The sequence below is a fragment of the Meles meles genome, chromosome 5 (genome assembly GCF_922984935.1).
Source record: "Meles meles chromosome 5, mMelMel3.1 paternal haplotype, whole genome shotgun sequence".
Classification (NCBI taxonomy): domain Eukaryota; kingdom Metazoa; phylum Chordata; class Mammalia; order Carnivora; family Mustelidae; genus Meles; species Meles meles.
Window position 1 is genome coordinate 149,890,650 of NC_060070.1, and position 16,488 is coordinate 149,907,137.

A 16,488-nucleotide genomic window follows, 5' to 3' on the forward strand; every position below is an offset into this window, starting at 1 on the left:
TGATCTCCGTCTGTCAAATAAATAAATAAAATCTTAAAAAAAAAAAATCGTCATGATAATAAAAAACTATTTAAATTCCTGTTTCCAGAAAACCACTGGTGCATGAGGTCGGCCTTTATGCCTTTTACATGTAAAATAATTCTGTTGGGAAGCAAACACATAGCACCTTCATTTCCGGTTGATCTGAGTTTTCGTTGTTGATTACTTTTTGAAGTAGAGGTCAGTGATTCATCCGTCTTACTTAACACCCAGTGCTCATGACATCATGTGTCCTCCTTCATGCCCACCGCCCAGTTACTCCATCCCACCACCCCCGATTCCTCCAGCAACCCTCAGTTTGTTTCCTAGGATTAAGAGTCTCTTATGGTGTGTCTCCTTCTCTGATTTCGTCTTATTTTATTCCTCTTTCCCTTCCCCTAGGTTCATCCCCTAGGTTTTGTTTCTGATCTGAGTTGTTTAAGCCAAAGACAGGAAGCTCGTGTGTGATGCTAGGGTCTCCAGGGTGATGGTTCCCTACCTGCAACCGTGGCCAGCAGCAGGAAAGAGGAGAGCACACTGGTGGGGGGGGCCATTTTGTCTCACACAGTGGATGGAGTCCAGCTTCCAAGGAGACCCTGGGAGGCCTCTGGTGCAGGCTTCCTTTGATGTTTCTTAGGAACCAGATTTGAACTCAGGAACTTCAAAGGAAAATCAGAAAGCAGACAGGAAGAAGAATAAGTAAATGAGAAAAAAGAAAAAGAATAGGTAAATGAGGAAACACACAAGATAATTTCCATGACTTATCCATGTCACTGGGAAGCCTGTCCTGTTAACACTGCAGGGTCATATTCCAGGCAAACCGTCCACTCTAAGTTTGTGCAAACAGAAAGGACACTTCCTGGGATGAGGCAGAGGCTTTCATGCTTTCGTAGGGTCCAAGGGCAGGCAGCCCCCAAATGGGACACTTGTGCATGAACACTATTTTGAGTTAAAAGCAATCCAAACCCAGCAGATTCGGGAGAAACTCTTTATCTCCTCTCAACTGCCTACTTGTACCAGGAAGACAGCTATTTTTTTTTTTTTTGAAGATTTACTGATTTATTTGGGAGAGAAAGAGAGCAAACACATGTACACAAACACACATGTGTGTGAGCAGGGGAAGGGGCAGAGGGAGAGGGAGAGAACCTCACATAGACTCCCCAGTGAGCATAGAGCCTGATGTGGGGTTTAATCCCACAACCCTGGAATCATGGTCCGAGCTGAAATCAAGATGCTCAACAACTGAGCCGCCAGGCACCCCAAGAAAGATTCTTGGAATCTGGTAAAGATTCCTCTTTACCTAAGAAACGTCTCTACATTATAGGGCACCTGTGGTTTCCAAACACCTCCTTTCACCTTCCTGCTAGTGGTCTTTCTCCCTTGGTATTCTCAGATCCCTTCCCCTCTCTTTAGCTCATCATATAAACCTCATACTGCCTGACTGTCTTTGGAATTTCCATGCCTGTGTGGATTCCCCATATGTACACTATTAAATTTGATTTCCTCCTGCTAATCTGTTTCCCGTCAATTTGACTTAGTCCAGCTAGAAGGACCTTAAATGGCAGAGGAAATTTTTCGTCCCCAACACTTGCTGCCCTTACAAACCCAAACCTATGAAATAAGACGAAATCAATGATAGTACTATATTTTGTCAGTTCTAACAGTTACATATTTTCATACTTGTCATACCCCCGGAATTGGGATGTCTGAAGTTGGCCAAGCACTGGGCAGGAAATAGACACCAGTGCTTGCGCGTTCATATTGATTATGCAGACCTGGTAATCCTGGCTTGGAAGAAAGACAGGATGAAGCACTCTTCTAAGAAATATTGCATCCCCAGTGCTCACGATGAAACACAGGCAATGTTGTGTGGGAAAAACTCTGATAGCACTAACTGCCTTAACAAATGATTCAGCAGCAGTAGGTCAAGACTGTAGGGAAATTTAAGAATACCTTAATTTATACTCTTATATTTCCTTTTTACCCATGTACAAGGATGATTTATTATAAAAATCTGTCCAAATGAATCTGTTTCAATGTGAAGAAATTTTCTGACAAGAAAATGATGTGCTGTGGGTAACTGACAGAATTTTCTTCTTCCCTAGTGGTATTTTAAATAATAAGGCCTCTTATAATCACTACCATCATAGTGTCCAAAAAAATGTAGTAATATTGGCACTTTTTGTCTGGCACTTTCTTCAGTGTGATCTGCATAACAACCCAGGCAGTATTATTATCTCTGTTTTAAAAATCATGAGGGGTTTCGATGCTTGGGTGGCTCAGCGAGTTAAGCGTCTGCCTTTGGCTCAGGTCATGATCCCAGGGTGCTGGGATCAAGCCCTGCGTTGGGGTTCTTGCTCAGTGGGGACCCTACTTCCTCCTCTGCCTGCTGTTCCCCCCGCTTGCGTGCTCTCACATGCGTTCTGACAAATAAATAAATAAAATCTTTGAAAAAACAATTATGAGGGGTGCCTGGGTAGCTCAGTCAGTTAAGCATCCAACTCTTTATTTTGACTTCGGTCATGATCTCAGGGTCATGAGATCAAACCCCATGATCAGCTCCACACGGGGCATGGAGTCTGCTTGAAATTTTCTTTCTCCCTCTCCCTCTGCCCTTCTCCCCACCTCCATCTCTTAAAAAAAAAAAAAAAAGAAGGATGAAATTGAAGCTCAAAAAAGTTCACTGAGGGGAGCGTGGGTGGCTCTGTTGGTTAAGAGTCTGAATTTGGCTCAGGTCATGTTCTCAGGGTCCTGGGACTGAGTCCCCTGTCAGGCTCCCTGAGCAGGGAGGCTGCTTCCTCTCCCTTTGCCCCCCACCCCCTGCCTGTGTTCTCTCTGTCTGTCAAATAAATAAGTAAAATCTCAAAAAAGAAAAAAAAAAGTTCACTGATTTGCCCAAGGCTGACAAACCAGTACTAGCGTTACTGGTCATCACTAACTCAGGAAAAAAAATGGGGAACAGCAGGCAGAGGAGGAAGTAGGGTCCCCACTGAGCAAGAACTCCAACGCAGGGCTTGATCCCAGCACCCTGGGATCATGACCTGAGCCAAAGGCAGAAGCTTAACTGACTGAGCCTGGTGCCCTGCTTCCACTGTCCCCTTCCAGGGAATCTCAAGGATGCTAAACAAATAGAAAGCAGAGCTCCTGGCTGAGCTTTCCAACAAGGCTGCTGAACAAACTCAGGTAAACTTTTTGCAAGAGAAGCCAGTCAGGAGAGAAGGGTTTGGAAAAGAGAATGGAAGCGGTTTATTTCGGGTGCCGGCAGCAGGCGGCGGTGGCAGGCTTAAGCCCTACCAACTGACCTCTCCGCCGGCAGAAGAGACGCCTCTTCACAGGGAGAGAGCTTCAGGGGGTATGTTCAAGAGAGTGGAGAGCGTGTGGTCATAGACGGGGGTGGGCAGATGTTCAGCGCATGACCATGAGCAGGAAAGGGAGCATGTGGGTGTGGGGTAGGGACTTCCAGGCATTACATCACTTAGAGCTTTTCTGGCCTGGCGGCTGGAATGTTCCAGTCACTGCAAAACATCTTTGTCAATGCCTCAGAAATAAGAACAACGGGTTTCAGGTAGAGCATCAGTTCAGGGGTCTTCTCTCCTTCTGGTTTTAACTGTTGGGGTGTATGGTTGAGCAAGAGGCTAGTGACACAAGTACTTGCTATTTTGAGTACGTCAGAGGCTTCTGGGAGCAAGTGCACCTGGGTAGAGGCTTCCTCATGAGCGTGTCGGAACCTTGCTGTGGGTGCAGGTTGCTATGTTCTCATCACCGAAACTGTAGTCGCGCTGAAAACCATTCTCTTCCCAGCCACACCTTAGTTCCCTCCCCTTTTACCCACAAACCTGGCCTTTTAGGAGACTACAAGACTCCTTGTTTCCCCTCCTTGCACCATCCGTTTGAAGCAATCCAGAACATTTAGAAATTTAGAAATTTTGGAGCGTAGGAGGAAGGGGGAGGAATAACAAAGAGTGGGACATGCCCCAACCCAGGCTTCCTGGCCATTATTCAGGACTGATGTGGTCATGTAGGGGACAGGAGAGGTTCAAATGACAAAGCTAGAACAAGTCCAAAGTGAGTCTGAGGGAAAACAATCCACGGGTTGGGGGCATCCTGTGCCTCACCGTCACGAGCACTCTTCCCGAGGGCTGTGGGCAAAGCGAGCCTGTAGAGTGTGAAGGGGAGAACTGGTCATCCCAAAGCATGCCATTTCAGCATGAAGACTACTTTTGAGCTAAAGGTAATCAAAGCCCAGGAGATTCAGGAAAAGGTCTATACCTCCCCCTCAACTGCCTACATCGACTTTGGAAAGGCAGCCGTTTCCAGGAAGAGACCTATTACTAGACACAGCTTTTCACCTAAGAAACTTATCTGTAAAACAGCACAAACTTTGTTTTTCAAACATACTCTTCTTTCCTGTCAATGGCCTTTCTCCACTGTGTGTCCCTAAACCACTCCTCTCTCCCTTAAGTCAGGATGTTATATATAAGCCTTAACTACCTGGCTTGCTTTTGGGTCTCATATTCTCTTATTTTTGTGGGGCTCCCACACATATGAAATAGTTTTTCTCCTGCTGATCTGCCTTGTGTCAATTTGATTATTAGAGCAGCCAAAGAATCTAGAAGGCTAGAAGGAAAATTTTCCTGCTCCTACAGGTATTAGAAGAGGCAGCAAAAGAAGAGGGCACGACTGGCTAGGAGACGGGGGATTCCTTATAAGGCTAGCAGGAACGATTTTCTAGGGTCAGGTAGGCTCACTAAAGCTGTTGACTGCGACTGGCGTATGTTAGGTTCCTTGACAGATGTTTCCGTAAGTGCAGGCTGACTTAGGGTTAGATTTGTGATGGCCTCAGCCACTGGCCAGCCTCCATTTGTGGGTCCTTAAAACAAATTTACTTTACCAGATGCATCTGGAAAGGACAAGGAGTCTGCAAACAAAACTGAACACAGCATTCTATGGAAGGAAGGTTTTGGAATTGCCAAAACTTGCTTTTGAGTCTCTCAGGAAACAACTCAAATCCCAAGAATGCCTCCGGTTCGACTTTGCTGACAAGCCTGCCATCGACCCCTTGAAATAAGGCTGCTGCCCACCCTGCAACCGTCACTGGCCCAGGCAAGGCCAATGAGGGCCTCAAAGGGCCTTGTGTTACTGAGCTGACATAGACTAAGAAACCAGAAAGGAGAGCAGGTGATCTAAGGAAAAGTCGGGAGATGGCTAACACTTCCCTGAGTCACAAGAGAGGCCATCAGAACACTGACTTCCAGAAAGTGAAGCAAGGAATGTCAGCATTCAGTACGAGTCCCACGAGCTTCCTACCAAAGACCCCAGAAGAAGAAAACCTGATCGTGCAAACAACTTGCCACCAATATCTTCCTTTCTGTCCAGCAAGGAAAGTGTGGTCTGAGATGGCAAGAGGCTAGAAGGGAAGACCGGCCATCTCCCCTCGGCAGTCACTGACCACTCCCTACCCAAAAGGCAAGAGAAGGGCAGCCGGGTCTTCAGGAACAGCACTCGGTCAGCCGCCCAGGATGCTGCCCTGATGGTACCGGTGCCGCTGCCAGCCAGGTAGAGCTGGTCAGGAATCCCAGCCCTTTGGGTACCTTTGGCCAAATTAAGAAAAGGCTCTGCTCTGGGCAGCACCACTGCAAAGGTTCACCGCCTGGCAAGCAGACGGTGTGCCGAATTTCCATATCCAGTAGTTCTTTGGGAACTTTTTCTGGTCCTTTCCTTTGTTGGAGGTTCCTCCTCTTAGTCATTCTGTTGAGGGATGGTTGAGGGAATGCACAGTCCAAACTACTGATCACAACCCAACCAAGATGCACCTGTTTCATAGGGACTTTAGGGTTGTCTGCCTCTTGCTCTTCCAGCCTGTCTTCTGGGGGAGGGGTCTGCCGCGCTGTTACTCAGGCAACCCTGTCTGGGCAGAGTTGCCCTGCCCCTTGTGGTGGTGGGGGGGGGGATGGACAGGCTCAGTGAAACCGATTTTTTGTTTTGTTTTGTTTTTTTATTTGACAGAGAGAGACATAGTGACAGAGGGAACACAAACAGAGGGAGTGTGAGAGGGAGAAGCAGGCTTCCCGCTGAGCAGGGAGCCCAATGTGGGGCTCAATCCCAGGACCCTGGGATTATGACCTGAGCTAAAGGCAGATGCTTCGTGACTAAGCCACCCAGGCACCCATGAAAACTGGTTTTGGGGGGCTTTTGTTCTCTGGTGGCTTTCCCTGGTGGCTTTCCTTGTCTCTCCCGAGAGTCAGAGCAGAAGTGACCGTATCCAATCCTCCGTCTCAGAGCAGAGAGACTGCAGTCTGACCTTCAGGGAGCTCTCCAGGCCACGCTGACTCCACTTCTGTCTGTGCTAAGAACCACAGGGTCCTGGGTCGTGCATCCCACAGCAGCACTCTCAGCCCTCACTTCCAGGTCTGGGTATGTCTCTGTTCTTTGTGCTTCTAAAACCGCCAGCCGCCCCCAGTTCGCAGGCAAGCCTCCACAGCTCCAGGTTTCAGTCTGGGGGGCTGTCCAAACTCCTTTCCCCGCGACTGCTGGTCTGCGAGTCTGTGCCTGGTCCCCAGCCCAGGAGGCTTTTCTGCTCGTATGTCATCTCACCTTCCTGGCTCAGGTGCCTACGGCAGCCCCCGCCCCCTTCCATTTCTCTTCCGACATCTGCCTGCAGAATCACGGCTCACCACTTCATACCTTGAGAACAACAGCCGGAGATATTTTGTTTGTAGAGATCCGAATATAACTTTTTACATCTCGGGCTGATTTTGTGGATTTCAGAATGGCCCGGTAGATGTCCAGCTCAATTCAGGGAACTGGTTGAAACCGGGTCCCCTAGCCTTCTGCCATCTCTCTCCTCTCCTAAGGTCTTATTTTTTAAGTCATCTCTACCCTCAGCATGGAGCTGGAACTTACAACCCCGAGATCAAGAATCGCGAGTTCTACTGACTGAGCCAGCCAGGTGCTCCTAGACGATTATTTCTGACCCTTGATATTTCTGGCCTCATTCTGTTCCCTCCTTCTCTGAGAGTTTGGTGTCCATGACCGCTAGACCATGCTGAAAGCCTTGCCCCAAATACATTCTTTCTCTCTGGATGATAGTAACGACTCAGAGATGAGGTTAAGTAAGGCTCAGGAATAGGATCAGAGAGTGAATGAGATGTAGGAACGGGGTGAACCCAAGCACGGGCAAAGTACAAAGTACTCCAGTGGCCGGCCCTCCGCAACCATGAAGAAACCTTGAGAATGTTAGCCAGTGCTAGAACGAGGACCGTGGAGTTGCAAGAGCAGCCCGGGCTGCCAACCTTTGAGTTTTTCTGAGGAGGAAATAAAATTTTATCTCCTTTAAGCCACTGCCTATCTTGAACTACTATAAGGACCTAGATGTCATTCTAGGTAAGAGGCAACATTACTCGGGCTTTTTTGTTGTTCAGTTTATGGGATATAAAATGCTTAGGAACCGATAAGCTCACAGCAGAGACACAGTAACAGCTGCTTTATGGAATGTCAAATGACAAAAATAATACAATTTAGCAACAAGTCTGAAGTCCTTTATTCAAGAAAAAAAAAAAAAAACCAATCCATGGATTGGAGAAGTACAGTTCCCCATAAGCAATGGAGCATCCTTCCTAAGAGATTTTGGGCAAGAGCCGGTTTTGCTGAGCATTAGAAGCAGCAATGCATGAAAGGGCATGAGAAGCTGGGAGTCTTGCTGGGAGTTCCCGCATCTCCTCCTACAGCTAGCGGGTCCTACTTCCTAGGTGAGGTAAGTTAGCCAAAGCGGAGTTGGAAGTCGGCCATTTGCATGCGTTAGGATTCTTTGATAGGTGTTTTCTGTAACTTAGGTTTAGATTTGTAATGTGGGCTGGTCCAGAGGGCAGCCTCCATTTTCTGGGTCCAATATATTAATTAACTTTATCAGAAGATTTCAAATATGGGCGCGTGGGTGGCTCAGTTAGTTAAGCGTCTCCTTTCAGCTCAGGTCATGATCCCAGAGTCCTGGGATCGAGCCCCGCACTGGGCTCCCTGCTGGTGGGGAGCCTGCTTCCCCCTCTCTCTGCCTCTCCCCTCACTTGTGCTCTCTTTCTCTCTCAAATAAATAAAATCTTTTAAAAAAATTTTTAAAAAGAAGATTTCAAATACTATATAAGACCAAAACTCTATGAGAACTTTTCGTAATTTTTTAAAGTGGCTGATAGAATTCTGAAGCCACTTAGATGCTAGCTAGCATATGCTTCTTTATGGGGGCAATTAATTTTTTCAGGTATATGTGTATTTTTTAAAATTTTATTTATTTATTTGAGAGAGAGAGAGAGAGTGACAGAGCATGAGAGGGGAGGTCAGAGGGAGAAGCAGACTCCCCATGGAGCTGGGAGCCTGATGCGGGACTCGATCCCAGGACTCCGGGATCATGACCTGAGGTGAAGGCAGTCGCTTAACCAGCTGAGCCACCCAGGCGCCCTGTGTATTTTCTCTCCAACTAAATTATAAACTTCTTGAGGAAAGAGGTCAATCTTAAAACACAAGTGGATATATTCTGATTTCTAATTTAAAAATTTCTCACCTATTAACATTAATGATTTTAGTTTTTAAAAAAGCTACTATTTACTGTAAGCCCACATTTTAAATAAAAATATGGATATTTTAGTTAAAAACACTTAAGTAACAGAAAATTTCAGGACTGCTGGTATACACAACAAATAACTTTGCATTCCCCCACAGTGAACCAGATGACTATATAGTAGAAAGAAGACACATAATTGTCTATTTTTAAACCTCAAAAAGCCAAAGATTAAATTAAAAAAAAAATCAGAAGACTAAGTTGTGTCTAGTTTTTCTTAGAATTTTCACCATTCATAATAACCAGTTAGAAGAAATAATGGGAAACAGACATTTCTACAAAGAAGACATGCAGATGGCCAACAGACACATGAAAAAGTGCTCCACATCACTCAGCATCAGGGAAATGCAAATCAAAACCACAGTGAGATACCACCTCACACCAGTCAGAATGGCTAAAATTAACAAGTCAGGAAATGACAGATGCTGGCGAGGATGCAGAGAAAGGGGAACCCTCCTCCACTGTTGGTGGGAATGCAAGCTGGTGCAACCACTCTGGAAAACAGCATGGAGGTTCCTCAAAATGTTGAAAATAGAACTACCCTATGACCCAGCAATTGTACTACTGGGTATTTACCCTAAAGATACAACATAGTGATCCGAAGGGGCACATGTACCCGAATGTTTATAGCAGCAATGTCCACAATAGCCAAACTATGGAAAGAACCGAGATGTCCATCAACAGATGAATGGATAAAGATGTGGTATATATACACAATGGAATACTATGCAGCCATCAAAAAAATCATCAAGGGTGCCTGGGTGGCTCAGTGGGTTAAGCCGCTGCCTTTGGCTCAGGTCATGATCTCAGGGTCCTGGGATCGAGTCCCGCATCGGGCTCTCTGCTCAGCAGCGAGCCTGCTTCCCTCTCTCTCTCTCTGCCTGCCTCTATCTACTTGTGATCTCTCTCTGTCAAATAAATAAATAAAATCTTTAAAAAAAAAAAGGACAAAGAGATACTACTTCACACCTAATAGCACAACTCTTATCACAAAAGCAAACAATAAAAACCGTCAGAGATAGGGAAAGACAGAAGCTCTCACACATTCCTGGTGCATGTAGAGTGATATGGCCATTCTGGACAATAGTCCATCAGCCCCTAAAACAGTTAAACACATTTACCATATGATCCGGCAATTCTACTCCTGTGTACGCATCCCAAGAGAAATGAAATGAAATGAAAACACGTATCCACATAAAAATTTGTGAACAAGTGGGCACGGAATCATTAAGCACAACAGCCAAAGAGGAGAAACCATCCGAATCGCCCACCAACCAGGAAAACTGGATAGCATGCTCTATCCATAGGTGGAGCATTATTCATCAACAAAAAGAAACGAAGTACGGGTCTATACGACAAGACGGATGAGCCTTGATGACATTATGCTAAAAAATCAAAGCGTTATGCTAAATGCAAGAAGCCAGTCAGAAACCACCACCAATTAAATCATTCCGTTTATACAGAATAAGTGAAGAGACATCCATACAGACAGAAGGAAAGTGAATGGTTGCCTGGTTTGGGAGACTGGAATAAAATGAGGAGCGAATTCTAACGTGCACAGGATTTCCTCTGAGGTAACGAAAAAGTTCTAGAACAGACTGTGGTGACGGCTGCACACGGTCGTGAACATAGAAAACGTCACCGAACCGCACCGTTTCAACCGATGAACTGTATGCTATATGAACCATAGCTCAACAAAGCTTTTGTTTTTAGAGAAAAACAACAGGAGACTACATATAATTATATAACTACATAATCTTCGAGTGAGGAAGGCTTAGGAATGATGTGAACTCAGAAGCCACAACAAAAAGTAGGAATAAATTGATCCATTAATAAAAGGTAGGGATATAAACAAAAATTTTCATAGAAACATCACCATATATAAAGTCAGTGTCAACAACAGAGTGGGCAAAATATTTGCAACTCACATTACAAAGCCTAATTTCCCTAGTAAACAGGAATGGCCTCAAACCAATAATCATCCAATGGAAAAAGTCCATCAACAGATAGAACACAGAAAAGAAAATATAAATGCTTTGGAAATACCCCAAAAGATGCTCAAAATCAGGAATAAAAAGAGGACACAAACTAAAACTAAGAGATCTCATTTTTTCACCTACGAGATGGTCATATGTGAGAAAACCTCCCCACGTTCTTCTGTTGGCGAGAGTCTGCCCCTGCCAACCCCCGCCGCCCGGCATTCCCAGTCCTGGCTGATGGAAGTTCAATTGGTGCGGCCTCTCTGGAGGGCAGGTGGCACTGTGTACTCCCAGCAACCCCACTGCTGGGGATTTGTGGCACAGACAAGCCTGGGCACTCGGGAAATCATATGCACAGTAGGTTACTCCTGGGTACAATCCTGGTCCTAACCAACAGGCTGGAAGCAACCAAACTTCTGTAAGCAGGGAATCGGTTAACTAAATTACAGTCTATTCCTTTCGTGAAACCCCCTGCATTTGTGAAGAAAGAGAAGATGCTTAGCGTGCTGGCATTGAGCAAGGTCTATTGTGACATGAAGAAAGAAAATGCAGAATGGCGATTATGGTTTTACTATTTATGCAAAAAGGCAATGGGTTGGGAGGAAATATAAATATGAATTTGCTTAAAAATGAATTACCCTCTGGAGGAATATACAAGAAACCATTAATATTTATTGTGCCCTCCCTAGAGGGCAGGGACAGAGACTTTTTCTCTTTTTTTAGCAAATAGCATTTTGTACCCTTTGAGTCCCGTGAATGTTTTTAATATCTTATAAATAAATTAATATTCTTGCTATTATGCTTGGTCACTGGAGGCTTAGATCCGCTAGCATCAAGAGCCACAGTAAATCCAACTGCAACAGAGAGCCCACTTGAGGTTACACTCAGGAAACGGATTGACACGCAGAGGGAAAGGGGGTGAACAGGGCAGTCGGACTTAACAAATAAGCATACAGGATTCCCAATTAAATGCGAAATTTGGGTAAATCATTTTTTCTATCATGCAATATTTAGGACATATTTACACTGTATTTTATCAGATAACTCTAGCTCTGAGAAAACGCTTGGGCCGCACTGGGCAACTAATCAGAAACACGACTAGCATACGTCCCTCTCCAGAAGAAGGGTCCACACGCCACAGTGTCCAGAGAAAGAGCTGACATGGATCCTTCGCTCACGGAAGTAACAGCTTGACCCGTCATCGTGCCGAATCGCCACTGACGCATGAGATCATTTAACGCAGGTATGAGCAGCTTATGAACAAAACACAGAGCACAAGACGTTACCATCTTCCAAGAGAAAGGGAGAACCAGAGTGAGGGAAAGACTTAGAAACCCAGTCCGTGGGGAAAAAAAAGATGTTTTCATATTTTAATTTTCAACTTTTTAAATTCAGCAATCCCAATTGCAACGACATATAATGACCATGGTTCTCTGAAATATTTTTTCGAAGCCGGCTGACAGGTTTCAGCTCAGCTGGAGCTGAGTGTATGAAAAAATAAAACCTGGCATGCGACAGCCAGAACCCTACATTCCCGATATTTACTTCTTCAGGGTCTTCCTTCTCGGTAAGGGTTGCCCACAGTCGTCCACCTCACGGCAGAGGAGTTCACTTTTGATCCTGGAAGAAGTCACTGCGTGAGCTGTCACCCACGAACTCAGGTCAAGGAAGAAGCACCCCCCGCGGCCACTGGCCGGCCTCCCAGGACTGGGAGGGGTTGTGTACATGACACACGGGCTTGTTCAGACGATGACAGGAGCCGGTGTTAAAAATGCCTGGACAGGACAGACACCTCAGGACTGGATAGCAAACTGTCACACCACCTCTCCGTCTGCCCTGCTCCTCCCAGTCTTCTCTCTGATGTCCATCAGAGTCCCCACACTCTCTCCCCTACGCTGTCGACATCCGGCTCCAAGCCAAAGTCATGGCTCCCTCCTCGGGAGGTGTCCTGAGGCCACATTATCGCCAAAAGTCATACGCTGTATTCAAAAAACAATTCGCACTATAGAAACTACTATTTATTTCATCATGTCCCCAACATTGTACGTGCATTAGTTTGATGCTCTAACTCCCCATTACATTCTTATCATCCCCATTTCATAGACGGTAAAACTGAGGCTCAGAAATACAAAGATGTCCACGAACTGGAACCCAGTTCAAGTGTGGCTGATACCAGAGAATATGTTTTCACTACTGTGTGCTGCCTTAATGTCTCTCTGCACTTAAAACAAAAACAAAAACAAAAACAAACAAAAACCAGCTAATTGAGTTTTCTTCTAAGTTATAAAAGGAATAAGTATAATAGAAAATCTAAGCAACTAGGTGTAGCAGAATGGGCTTGTGTTACCTGCCAGTCCCTCTCTGTCACTTCTCTCTGCCAAGCGACCTCACGGTGCCATCATCCCTAGGCATCTCAAAGCCCAGTTTCCACACATCATATTGTAAACTACAGGGGCAGGGACTTGGACTGGTTGCCACGCTCACCCCAGAAACTGGAGGAGAGGTTAGGACATGCGAGGAGCTCAGCTGTACTGAATGGATACACGCATGAATGAATGAACGGTAACTCTTTCCTTGAATGAGTGAGTTTGCCTGTCAGCCCTGTGCAGGGGCCACGCTTATCATCTCTGTGTTGTTCTAATTTTGGTATCTGTGCTGCTGAATAGAGCACTGTCCTTGAATAAGCAAGAGTTAACTGCGATGCCTAACTTTAAAATTCAAATTACTATGAATTTTTAACATGGATTTAATTATTTTACATTATATATCTAATTCTACTTTGTTTTTTATTTGCATACATGCAAAATGACATATGGTACTGCAGCACCGTTAATAATAACGAAAGGTTGGAAACAACCCAAATGTCAATGTCAGCTGACAGGAAAGTAGTTAACAAATTATGATCTATCCCGGTCACGGAATACTACGCAGCTATGTAAGAGAATTCTGTATACACACACATAGATACAAACACTACATGCACACATACATGTCTATATACTGTTACGTATAACGTAATACAGAATGTCTATGCACAGATACACAGCGTATGTATTATGCATATATTGCATGCAGTGCGCAGTATATACCACACGCACACACACGTACACACGCACACACATGTACACATACACGCACACACATTAGCACATGTTACGCGCACACACTGATATTATCAGAAGATCTTTGAATACTAAATGAAGCAAGCGAGCAATGTCCGTGTCTATAGTAAGACACCTGAGATAGACAGGATTCCTGCTTGCTTGTATTTGCAAAAGGAAATCATGGAAGCACATGACAGAAACAAAGAGAAGCGGCAGAGCGGAGGGTGGGAAAAGGAACTGGAAGAAGGGGAGATGTGGGTGGGAGCAAGACGTCTCACAGAGTATGCTTTTATATACCTTTATTCTAGATAAGGTGACGTTCCGTCTTAGACCTCTTACGCTAATCCACTCTGAAGGCAGAGAGCACCCAAACAACCTCCCTGCCCATGCGCAGGTCCTCTCGGAAGGAGCGGCCAGCCACGGCCAACAGCCGCAGCTCTTCTTTCTGGTACTCGCCTTCACCTTTGAAAATACAGGTGTTGGCATTACCTCGTGAGCTGTCCATCTCAAACTATCTTCCGCATCTTTACACGGCGGCACTCACACCTGCCCTTCCCTACAGCGTCCCTCCTGGCATATCACAGCTTGTTACTCCATTTACATTCAGTGTATCAGAGAGGGAATCCCTCTTCACACAAGGAACAGGATAAAAAATACCAGTTTCTCCTGGTACGATGAACAGCTTCCAAGCATGGCATGCGTTCGAGGATGGAGTCTAAGAAAAGCACCGTCAGGATGAAGGGCCTCGCAGACTCCTCCGCAGACGACGCTGTCTGCTGTGGTGCGTGCTCACTACCCTGTGTCTCGTGGTGCCTTACACTCTCCGGAAACACTGTTCGGAAACCAGGTTTTACAAAAATTGGTATAAGAGGGCGCCTGGGTGGCTCGGTGGGTTAAGCCGCTGCCTTCGGCTCAGGTCATGATCTCAGGGTCCTGGGATCGAGTCCCGCATCGGGTTCTCTGCTCAGCAGGGGGCCTGCTTCCCTCTCTCTCTCTGCCTGCCTCTCTGCCTACTTGTGATCTCTTTCTGTCAAGTAAATAACTAAAATCTTTAAAAAAAAATTGGTATAAGATGGAAGATTTTTTTTTTTAGATTTTATTTATTTATTTGACAGAGTGAGAGAGTGTGAGAGGAGAACACAGGCAGCGGGAGAGGGAGAAGCAGGCTCCCGGCTGGGCAGAGAGCCAGATTGTCTCTCTCTTCTTTCTACTTTTCTGTTTTCTAAATTTTCTATAACATAGTGATATATCTTTAGAGATAAAAGAGGACTTTCTCTGCTCTTCAGCTGGCTATTGTTAGGAGGCTGCGAGATGGAAAGAATGCTATAGGCATGACAGACTGACAGGTACGACAGGATACCCTACGTGCGCGGTGGAGAAATGCACCATCAGAGGGCACTGCCCACTGGCCGTAGTGACTTCCTGCTCAAAATGTCTGCTGGGGATTTAGAGCTCAGTCATAGCCACGGAACCGTAGTGAGGATAAATTAGGAGGGAGGGTGGTCAGGTCTGCGTGAACATATTTCCTTCCCTCCCACCTTCCTGCAGACATGATCACAGCCTGATAAAAAGGATGAAGGAATGAATGATACAGGGAAGGATCCACAGCAAAGGGCCTTCCAAAGTCAGGAGCTGTGGTCCTGGCAGAACTAAGAAACCAACAGGATGTACAGGCTGAAAACTGGGGTTCCCACCCAGGACCATGTAGTCCCAGCTCCTCCGTGAAAACTGGGGTTCCCACCCAGGACCATGTAGTCCCAGCTCCTCCGTGAAAACTGGGGTTCCCACCCAGGACCATGTAGTCCCAGCTCCTCTGTGAAAACTGGGGTCCCCACCCAGGACCATGTAGTCCTGGCTACTCCGTGAAAACTGGGGTCCCCACCCAGGACCATGTAATCCCGGCTACTCCGTGACTGGAGAAAACGGCCACGACTGCCAGCAATGTTATCCGCTCGTTCCAGCTCAGGGACCAACGTCATGGTCTTAAAATACATAAAACTGGGGCGCCTGGATGGCTCAGTCAGTTAAGCGTCTGCCTTCAACTCAGGTCATGATCCCAGGGTCCTGGGATTAAGTCCCGCACTGGGCTCCCTGCTCAGGGGGGAGTCTGCTTCTCCCTCTGCCTCTGCCTATCCCTCCTTTGTGCTCGCTCTCTGTCAAATTTTTAAAAATCCATAAAATGATCTGCAAACTATTAGTTAAAACCCACAGATGATGCGGAAGAGGAACATTTAATCGGGTGGGTCATTTATACGCACTATTCAAAATGTCTTAAACAGGGGCGCCTGGGTGGCTCTTGAAGGGTAGAGAAGAATTTTTCCTTCCCTTCATTACTAAACTTCTGAATCTGGCAAACCATTCATCCATTTGGAGACTGTTCAGTTTTTAAATTCTATTTATCAGCAGGCCTATGACCAGTGAGCCAAGAGGTTTTCCTTTAGAATTTAACTTTCTGGGGCACCTGGGTGGCTCGGTGGGCTGGGCTTCTTCCCTCCGCTTGGGTCATGGTCTCAGGGTCCTGGGATCGAGTCCCTCGTTGGGCTCTCTGCTCGGCGGGGAGCCTGCTTCTCCCTCTCCCTCTGCGGCTCCCCTGCCTGTGTGTGCGCACTCTCTCGCTCTCTGTCAAGTAAATTTAAAAAAAGAAATCCTAAAAAAAAAGAAGAAGAAGGAATTTAACTTTCTGGGGGCACCTGGCTGGCTCAGTCGGGGGAGTGTGTGACTCGATCTCAGGGTCGTGAGTTTAAGCCCCACATTGTGTGTAGAGATGACTTAGAAATAT

General features: G+C 46.0%; 1 protein-coding gene and 1 non-coding gene across 2 annotated transcripts in view; both read right to left on the reverse strand.

Moving 5' to 3' along the window:
- KIAA0319 (KIAA0319 ortholog) overlaps positions 1–16,488 on the reverse strand; it is a 107,229-nt gene that overhangs the window by 65,788 nt on the left and 24,953 nt on the right. Inside the window, 1 exon segment of the mRNA XM_046005164.1 lies at positions 518–677. Coding sequence (XP_045861120.1) covers positions 518–572 — 55 coding nt within the window. The 5' untranslated portion in view covers positions 573–677.
- On the reverse strand, positions 13,169–13,276 carry LOC123942909. Its single transcript, XR_006818534.1, has one exon. It is a non-coding gene; the product is annotated as a U6 spliceosomal RNA (small nuclear RNA).